This window comes from Salvelinus namaycush, chromosome 8 (assembly GCF_016432855.1).
Source record: "Salvelinus namaycush isolate Seneca chromosome 8, SaNama_1.0, whole genome shotgun sequence".
Lineage (NCBI taxonomy): Eukaryota > Metazoa > Chordata > Actinopteri > Salmoniformes > Salmonidae > Salvelinus > Salvelinus namaycush.
In genome coordinates this window covers 28,649,478-28,659,808 of record NC_052314.1, presented here as the reverse complement: position 1 = coordinate 28,659,808, position 10,331 = coordinate 28,649,478, and the positions used below count along the sequence as shown (strand labels likewise).

At 43.2% G+C, this 10,331-nt stretch overlaps 1 protein-coding gene across 2 annotated transcripts; it reads left to right on the top strand.

The window, feature by feature from the left end:
• The first annotated feature begins 492 nt into the window (after positions 1 to 492).
• Positions 493 to 9,038, top strand: LOC120052599 (plasminogen activator inhibitor 1 RNA-binding protein-like). Of its 2 annotated transcripts, none has more exons than XM_038999608.1 (9): positions 493 to 855; positions 2,335 to 2,530; positions 3,672 to 3,815; positions 5,106 to 5,174; positions 5,496 to 5,570; positions 5,743 to 5,914; positions 6,009 to 6,068; positions 6,182 to 6,427; positions 7,523 to 9,038. In XM_038999608.1, exons 1-9 carry the CDS (start codon positions 600 to 602, stop codon positions 7,580 to 7,582), a joined length of 1,278 nt encoding a protein of 425 aa, XP_038855536.1. In that variant the 5' UTR covers positions 493 to 599; the 3' UTR covers positions 7,583 to 9,038. The 2 variants fall into 2 exon arrangements, with proteins under 2 accessions (XP_038855536.1, XP_038855535.1); XM_038999607.1 differs by having other exon boundaries at positions 5,103 to 5,174.
• Positions 9,039 to 10,331: the final 1,293 nt, after the last annotated feature.

The window sequence follows — 10,331 nt, the reverse complement described above, 5'->3', positions numbered from 1 at the left end:
GTTTGAATCCAGGCTATATCACATCCGGATGTGATTGGGAGTCCCATAGGGCGGTGCACAATTGGCCCAGTGTTGTCTGGGTTTGGCCATCATTGTAAATAATAATTTATTCTTAACTGACTTGCCAAGTTAAATAAAGGTTAAAATATGGCAAAGAACTATGGAGGCTTTCTATGGAGAAACAATGTAGCAAAGGGTTTGAAGGTGAATATGGATAGTGGGTGTGTGTGTATAGTGTTTAGATGATTATAGAAAGGGTGGGAAAGCTCTCCCAAACAAAATATATGATTGAATGCAAATAGCAAACTACAACAGATATAACATTCATGCTTGTCAAATGGAGAAACGCAAAAGCATTAACCCCGTCCATCGTTCTGGGTACTGTATTTTATTGAGTGAGCCGCCCCTTATGTTTTCGCGAAACTCTCCGTCATCAAAGAACTACACGCCCCACCTGGCGCCAAAGTTGAGGCCCCGGATGTCTATCACGCCGGAAGAGAAGGAGGTCCTTTTCCCAGCCATCTTGTGGCATCATTTAGCGAAGTGTTCGCACCAAGCCTCGTAGAATCGGAGGAAAATCCTGCTGAAGGGGCGCCATCATGCCCGGACATATGCAAGAAGGTTTCGGCTGCGCTATAGCCAACCGATTCGACCAACTATTTGACGACGAATCGGACCCGTTCGAGCTGTTGAAGGAGGCAGAGAACAAGAAGAAGGAGGCTCCTGTCCCTGGTGCCGCCAAGACCGCAGCCCAAGCCGCCAAGCTCCAGAAAAAGGAGTCCCAGAAAGATAGAAAGATGGTCCCTGCTGATAAGAAAGATGAGCCTCTGGCACCCGTGCCTCTGAAGAAAGATGGTAAGACTGTTTCCTGCAGTAAATGTCGGATTGGTCTGCAAAATCGCAGTTCTCGCTGGATAGTTCAGTTCAGCTAGCAATGGTTTCAAACCCTCCATGAGGTCGACATGATTCCTTTAGTGCGTCAGTTCAGATGGCAGCTAAAGTTGATAAGCTTATCGCATTCGTTGCAAAAAAATGTGTCACAAGTGTGTGGTAGTCTGTGCCCCCTGATAACTAACTTGCTGGCGAACTTGTTTTGCTGCCAATAAAACGCCTCTTAGGGGCCTTGTTTAGCCAGGATAATTAACTAGTTAATGAGCTAGCTAACGTTAGCTTACCAAAGTCGGTTGTTTATTTGCTAAATGCCGGTTGATCAGTGTTGGATTGGTAGCTACGTACTTACTAAATGCACGATTGGCGAATTGTCAGTTTCGTGCAATTGAAATTGTTCGCCTAACGTTAGCTAGCGAACCGTGCATTTACACATTGGTGTAAGCCAACTTCCACAAGCGAAGCGATCGTACTAAAAAAAAATGTTTTAACTAGGCAAGTCAGTTAATAAATTCTTATTTACAATGACTGCCTACCAAAATGCCTCCTGGTTACATTTGAGGGTCGTTTTTCTGCCGAATTAACGTAGATAACTATCTTGCTAGTCTTTCGCTACCCGCATTATTAACCCGCGTCGTGACCAACCTCGTGGCTTGGAGTGTACTACAGCACCAACATGTTCTTGACTAGGCAGGGAATTGCGTCATCTTGCGTGGCGTATCGCGGTTGTGAATGAGAATATGGGCGTTTGGTGTTTTTGTCAGATAACACAGCTTCACGAGCATGCTACTCAGTGAACACACAAGATAAGACTATATCAATTGGCAAACAACTTGTTACATGTACGTTCTCGTATTAGTGAGTACTTGTACGTTACTGGCTAACTTTAGACGGGTCTACATAATCTGAAAGTAAAATAGGAGGCCCCTGTATTGTGTTAGAACGTTCCATCCTACTTACACCAGTCAGAAACAAAGTCGAAAATGTAAACGAGAGAAGAGGAGACAGGTGCTTCAACGTGCATTCAGCTGCTGGGATGTAGGGGTGGGTGTCTATTTTGGTCAACAGTGGGAGGGACTTGTCAGACCATACTTAGGGCATGTTTCCATCTGCTAGTACTGGCATGGTGCATAATACAAAGTTCAATGTTAGTTCATAGGTTAATAAAGAAGTTGACATTTTAATTGTATTCCTCTGCATGTTACATGAATAAGCCCTTACATTCTAGTTCAGAACGTCAGTCCTGCTCACTCTTTTGGAGACTGGTCTTGAGAAAAGCTCTCGCTTTAATGACAATAGTCACCAATTCACACCCCTGTTTTAGTTATTTTCGCTAGCAAAGCTCTTGAGAAAATTACCCTTATACTCCTTTTGTTTTTCAAAGAACCATAACCCTACATTTTCTCATAAGGGGATTAATAATTCCTATGCTCTGTCCTGCTCCAGGACCTGGTCCCAGGAGGATGGGTCGCAGGCCTGAGGGTCAGGGCCCAGCTGGTGGACCGCCCCGTGAGTTCCAGGGCGAGAGCCGCCCCCCTACAGACAGACCCCCCCGGACTGACAGACGGCCACCACGCCGTTTCGAGAGGCCCCCCGGCGGAGAGGAGAAGCCTGGCGAGGGAGGAGAGTTCTCTGTGGAGAAGTGAGTACTGGGTAGAGCAGGGGTATATTCAGTTGGCACCAAACGGGATTATTGTATTTTTAAACCGGTACTAACCCAAACAATAACACGACTCAGATCTGTGTGTGTGTCTGTGTGCAGGCCTTTGTTCCATCTGAACAGTAACCCATCTGATTTTACAAATAAACGTATATTAGTCCTCATTTAAGACTTTGATGCCCACACCGGCACTCTAATGTAGGACAGTACCGTTCTTTCCTTTTAAATTGGACACTAACCAGGCCTTTATTGTGTAAACAAAAACAACCCCCTTCTCCATTTGACAGGACTATTTCCCCTCAGGCTGTCAGAGGTAACCCAATCACATCTTATTTATGGGGTCCACTTCACTACTGTTCAGCAGCAGAGAAAGTCACGCCACCTTCACTGATAATTCCTCAGCTTTGCCTTGTCACTTAACTTAACCTGTTACAGCACAGCAGGGTGTGTAGGAAAAGGGTGGTGGTAACATATATAAACCCTGTTTGAATGCATTTCAAATACGTCCCTCCTTCCTTTGTAGAAAGAGTTGCTGGTCTATCATGAATAGCCAGGGGATTTTTGGGGGGCTCGCAATCCAACAATGACTACGCTAAAGAAGCACAAGTGTTTTTAAAGTATTCAAACAGTGCCTAAGGCAGGGCTCTACAGTGCGACCATTTTACTCACATATGTGCCTAAATATTTTGCTATGTGCCCTGGTATTTTATTTTAGGCAGTGCGTCTAGAAAATGAAAGATTCAAGCTTTATTCCCTCAAATGTTTTTATTGTGCCCTGGAATTTCTTTGTCTGCCTATATTTTTCAACTTATGCTCCCTTATTAAAAAAAAAAAATTGTCAGCGTAGAGCCCCGCCTAAGGAAATATAAGTTATGTTTGCTATAATACTGTTCCAGTGTAGTTCACAGTATTGGTCATATATAATCCATTGTGTTTTGGGTCATGCACCGGGGTCTGTTTGTGGGGATGTAACAGTACAGATCGTTCAGATAACATGTCGGCTCTATTCATTACATTTCTATCTGCAACTTTCTGAATGTTTTAACCTCAATGAATACACATCAACTGTTCCCTCCTGTGAGGCAGGCTGCTGATTGGTTTGGTTCCTTGTCTGTCTCTCCAGGCCCATTGGGGAAAGGCCCATGAGAGGACGTGGTGGCGGCAGGGGCCGGGGATTGGGCAGCAGGGGCCGAGGCATGGGCAGGAGCGACGGCTTCGATGCCCGAGGAAAGCGTGAATTTGACAGACACAGCGGCAACGATCGATCGTAAGTCTTCTGTGTCATGTTGTGAATTATGTAGCTAGCTAACTCAAGGATGGATAAGTCGGAGCTCATTATTAGGCCTATTTCCTGCTCAAATGGAGAATCTCGGTTCTTAACGTGCTTTTTAGTCCAGGGCTGGGAAACACAGGGTCAATTGCTGCCACTGGTGGCCACTAGATTATCACCAGCCGATCTCTTCTTAAACCATCAATATGAGCTAAAGTCACCTGCATAGATCTCAATTGCAATCATCATCCGCCACCGATTTACCGCTACATAACGCAGATATCGTGGTTCTTTTAGTCGTGATTGCAACCAACATTTTCCTACACTATTTCGCCCTCTGGTGGGTATTATCAGAAAATGTTTAATCTTGCTAGTTAACCAGACTACGGGTAATTTATCTGTTTTGCAATCATTCTGTACAACTGAAATATAATATTTCCTTGTTTACCATGGCAAATCTACTGTCCCAATTTACCCAACAGGCTGTATGAATGGAAAACTAATGTTGATGGTGTAGCCTACTCTTATTTTATGCATTTTCAATTTATGTAATCTATTAAATACAACTGTCTTTAAAATAACATTTTCTCATATGGCCATTTCTTATCAAGATCGGGGGGAGTATCCCTGGACTGTCCAAGATTTGAAATGTTAAACTAAGTCAAGTAAATCTTGATTGAGTGGTCTATTTCTTTATCAAATGAAAATGTAGTCTATAAAGTCTTGAATGGCATATATTAATTTGCCATTTTAAGGAAGCGTTTGAATGAAATATAGGCCTCAAGGTATTTTTTACATTCATCAGCCTTGGTTTCCAATGCTCCTGGTAGGTCAGTTTCATTGGGGGCAGGGAGTAGAGATTCTAGACCAGCTGTCTGGTATCATAATCGCTTGACATGGTAACAACGAGTGATCAACTGATCTGCTGTTTTATCCTTGTTTATTTATTTTGTTATTGCAATCAAGCTTAGTTTAGCTCGCAGGTGCATGTAATCTCCCGCTAGTAGCGGTTCCGCCTGTTGGTTGAGATCGAGCCACCGTTTCCCAAACTCAGATTAACACTAATCCTGGACTAAAAATACATTTAAATGGAGATTCTCCCTTGAGCTTGCTTTGTAGTCCAGGACTACGCTTAATCTGTATCTGGGGAACTGGCCCTAGAAATATAAGAACTACTTATTTAACGTTTTCCCATCCAGGTTTATCTCATTGAAATAAACTGATTTTTTTGCTGGAGAGACTATTGAAGTGAAGGTGTGAGCTAAAGCCCAGACGTTGTTTCAGCAGCCAGAAAGGTGAGGAGAAGCGTGGAGGAAGTGGATCTCACAACTGGGGCACCGTCAAGGATGAGATGGGGTGAGTTGCACTGCCGACCTAGCACAACACACCCTCTCATTACACTTTTCTAAAAGACAGAGTATGTCTACAAACCTCAAGGAAGAGTTTTGATTTAACTTGTGTGTAAACCTAAGTCAACGTGTTGAGTCAAGACACCTAGTCTCTATATTGTCCTGGTATCATCACCTTTCAGCATATTGAATGTCTGAGAATGAGTGACGTGGATGGGAATGTCGTGCAGCCACACAGGGCTGTAAAGCTGGTGTTAATGTACAGGTGGAGCTAAGCTGATGTGGACACACTCAGGTGAAGCTAAATTAGTTTTTTTCCTCTCCACAGCGAGCTTGACCAATCAAACGTAACCGAGGAGACCCCTGAGGGAGAGGAGCATCTGCCCGCTGACTCTGAGAATAAGTGAGTTGATAGGGCTGAGCCTTCTACCACATCTCCCTCTTCTTCCCAAAGTGTGCACTTGTTCTCTCCTCAGGGATTTAACAGTGTGGGCTGGTTGGCTTTTCCTCCATATTTTTTATCTCCAGCCAGTTGCGTGTTCTGACAGTTCTGTTTCCTCATCTGTCTGTTGTAGGGAGAATGAGGTTGGTGAACCTAAGGAAGTGGAACCCAAGGAGATGACTTTGGATGAATGGAAGGCCCAGCAGAACAAGGAGAAAACCAAGGTGGAGTTCAACATCCGCAAGGCCAACGAGGGAGCCGACAGCCAGTGGAAGAAAGGATACGTGCTGCACAAGTCCAAGGACGTGAGTGGACTGTCAAAACCACAAAACTGACTTGGCCTTTGTTTTGTTTTCCATAACCTAACTCAATTTTCTTCCTGCTTTCTCTGCAATAAAGGAGAAGAAAGATGATACTCTGATTGAAGCTGCAGTGGAGGCCGAGGGAGTCGCCCCTAAGGTGAGTTTCACATCTGACAGACGCTCTCCTCAAGATAACCTAATTGTGACTGACTTGTGTGCAGGAAGCAAATGTTCAGTCATTGACGATGCCCCCCCCCCCCTGTCTTTCAGACAGAGGATGATCACCACTTCCGGAAGCCGGCCAATGACATCACAGCCCAGTTGGAGATAAACTTTGGGGACCTGGGCCGCCCTAGCCGTGGTCGTGGTGGACCCCGTGGTGGCAGGGGGGGCCGTGGGCGCGGGGAGGGCAGAGGAGAGTTCCGGGGAGAGTTCCGCGAGCGTGAGCCCAGAGAGCCCCGCGAGCGTGATGGTGGAGCCCCCACCAGGCCGGCCCGCGGAGGCCGGACTGACAAGGTCTGGACGATTAATCCTACACTGAACAAAAAATGAACGTAACATGTAACAATTTCAAATATATTACTGGGTTACAGTTCATATAAGGAAATGAGTCAATTGAAATAAATTCATTAGGCCCTAATCTATGTATTTCACATAATTGGGAATACAGATATTCATCTGTTGGTCACAGATACGCTAAAAAAAAAAGTTTAAAAAAAAGTACACGCCATCTGCCTGGTAGAGTTGACTAGGATTCATCCCAGGAGAGAACACACTTCACACATTTTGTGCACACATTTGTTTATCCCTGTTAGTGAGCATTTCTCCTTTGCCAAGATAATCCATCCACCTGACAGGTGTGGCATTCAGGAAGCCAACTAAACAGCATTATCATTACACAGGTGCACCTTGTGCTGGGGACAATTAAAGACCACTCTAAAATGTGCAGTTTTGTCACACAACAATGCCACAAATGTCTTGCGTTTTGAGGGTGCATGCAATTGGCATACTGACTGCAGGAATGTCCACCAGAACTGTTGCCAGATAATTTAATGTTAATTTCTCTACTATAAGCCACCTGCAATGTTGTTTTAGAGAATTTGGCAGTATGTCCAACCGGCCGCACAACCGCAAACCATGTGTATGGTTTCGTGTGGACGAGTGATTTACTGATGTGAACAGTGTGCCCCATGGTGGGGTTATGGTATGGGCAGGCATAAGCTATGGACAACAAACACAATTGCATTTGATCAATTGTCAATTTGAATACACAAAAAATACCACAACGAGACCCTGAGGCCCATTTCTTCTTATGCATCTGTTTACAGATACCATATCTGTATTTCCAGTTATGGGAAGTCCATCGATTTTAGTGCATAATTTATTTATTTCAATTGACTGATTTCCTTATGAATTGTAACTCAGTAAAATATTTAATTTGTGTTGCGTTCATCTTTTTGTTTAGTATTATTACTAATTGTCTTATGGCAAGAATTTATACGATTTAAAGTTGAGAATTTGGATTGTTTAAGTACAACAGATATGGTCATAATTTCACTGTATATGTCTGCTCAATCTCGTTCCTTCTTGTTTTCCTAACCCTCCTCCCAGCCGAGCGGGGTGATCGTGCCCAACGTGGACGACCCCGAGGCCTTCCCGGCCCTGGCCTAAGATGGAGCGGCTGCCCCATAGGCCCCCAGGAGCCCCAGGCAGACCCCTAGGCCCCTCTACGAGGCTTGCATGTTTCTGGATCCTTCAGCAAAAATTATATGATGGAGAAGACTGTCATGGCCCATGGCACTTGCATCTGAGGACTGAATTTTACCCGTTTTATTAAAAAGAAAATATGGAAAAAAAACAGATGAAGAAGAAAAAAGAAAGAAAAAAGAAAAGGACTTCTTGCTACTTCCGGAGCAAATTATTGGTAGAGGTTTTGTACTTAGAAACAAGGTAGCAGGGACGTTTTCATACAGTATTTTTTTCAGAGATTATGCGTTCTTCATTAATACTTTTTTTGTATTGCTGCTTGAAAATACGCATTCCCAAATATAAGGTATGAGAAAGTTGTAATTTGAGCTTGTGGTGTCCCATAGCTTGCTTTGCTATATGATCACTTCAAACCAGGCTGTGCAGGGATGGAACCCAAGCCAACTAGCTCTTACCATACTGGGTATTTCTGAAGAGGTTACTGTATCATCGATCAGTGACATTTCAAGGACTTTGCTTTAGTTTGCAGTTTTGTGTATTATTTTTTTTAAACTAAGGCCTAGACCTCTATGATATAGGCCTGAAAAAGAAATTTATGGTAAGAGATCTTGGGGTGAGATATTATTTCTGATGGTGCGGATAGGGACATGCCTTGGATCGTTGATCTCCATTTTAACTATTTAAGTGTAGATACACTTTTAAAGTGGAGCCTAAATCAGTTGTTTATTAAAATGTATTTTGTATAGAAAAGAGTTTCCAAAGGACTCGATAGCAGGGGGAAGGAATACTTCAATGGTTTAAAATGTATCCCTCTGACATATTTAGCTCGTTGCTCTATCGGTGAACCGTTCCCCCTGTACGGTTTCATTTAACCCCTCTTGAGCTGCGTCTCAATGACACAGTGGCTTCCTCCTTGTTTCCTCCATCTGCGCTGATGTGAAAACAGATTTGCCACATCAGTTCAGCTCTGAGTTAAGGAAAAAAACAGATGAAGTCGCTGAGACTTGTGATGCAGCTAAGATCCTTTGGAAGCCCTCAGACCTTCTCACACTGTTTACACCATTCCAGGGCTGCATTCAGCAGTGCACCACATTGTGCAACGTTTAGATAGAAATGCATTGTATAGAACAGACAGTGAGGAGTCATGTCATCTCTACTCATGGCATTTATCTGCAACGCTCTGTACATCGCACCCTGCTGAACGGGGCCCAGTATACTGATAACAATGTAAACCTGCTCCTTCAGTATTTCCTGTGATGGTTGAAGATCCTCCATTTTGATTTCCCCTCTGGCTCCCTACTGCATAATTGCTCTGAAAGAAATACAATTGTGTGTGGGTCAGCCTAGTGTTCTACAGATGTGTGAATCCTAACCCTGCCATTATAGACCTCCGTCGGTAAATAAAGATGGTCGATTCATTTTTGCATTGTGATGACTTCAACTCCGCCACGTACATAAATAAGAATCACATACACACAAAAAGTTGCGTTCTTTCATGATTAAATAAATTCACAGATAAAGGTGCAATTGTGTGGCAAAGGTAAAATAAGAGTCAGGACTTTTTCCTGAATTCTTTTTTGGGTAGTCTGGATATTGATATATCCAATGCTGTTTAATGGTGCACTGGTTCCTGAGTATAGTAGAATTAAGAAATGTAACTTTTAAGGGCCGGTTGTGTGAATTCTGAGGACAGACTGTTTAGCTCCCCAACCATGTAATTTAGCTTTTAAATTCCGTAGTCGACTACAAACTGGAACAAAAACCTGCATCCACACTGGCCTTCACAAGACACTATTCCCAAAATGTGATGGGTCTGAGTAAAATCTTATAAAAGAATAGTGCCCTTCATTGGACATTTGGAGTACTACTTCTAGATAGGGCTCATCTACCATTTGAACATGGATGACACTGCATAGAAGCACTGGCAGACTTACTATTAGGCTGAAGAGGTAATTAATTTCCTCAGGCCTCATATCAAGGGTTCACTTGAGCTGGGCTTGAGAAAATATTTTTATTTAAATGCTCTTCTGGCATAATAGAAAAATCCCCATCAGTCTTCTGTTAAAGCTAGAGATATGTTTTTTGCATGGGCTGCATCGCAATATGGCGATTTCAGCCTTCCACATCTGAGGTGTCTGTCAGACCTTGAAATGCGGTCTACTCACGAAGACGTCTGTAGTGTGCGAACGGTTTGGCATACAAGTTAATATGACTGATCTATGGAAAGGGGGTACAACCCCCCCCAAGTGTCACAGGACTCGTCTGAAGGTAACCCGGTACCCGGCTGAAAAATGTATGGCAGTGAATAGGGCATTTCCAAGTCAAAGGTAATTTCACAGTAAAAAAAAGTTTTTATTTTAAAAACATCTCAGATATAGGACAGACACTTAAAAACATTGTTTTGATAACATTTTTTGCCCATGTATGAATCTTATTAAATGAGCTAATAGTAGTAAGGCCAAATTCAATGTTTCATCAAATATTGTTTTTTTTATACCTACAGGGATCCTAAAAATCGAATTATCCTTGGTAGGACCATATTAAAACAATTCCATATGTTGGCTTAGTAGTAGTCTCGCGTTGCCATACCTCCAAAATCACATCACTGTCACGCCTCCCTTGAAGGTCTGGAGAATTATGTATTGCAATGGAGAGTAAAGTTTCCTAATGACAAGTCTTTCACATGGAGTAATAAGGCATGCTCCAGACAATC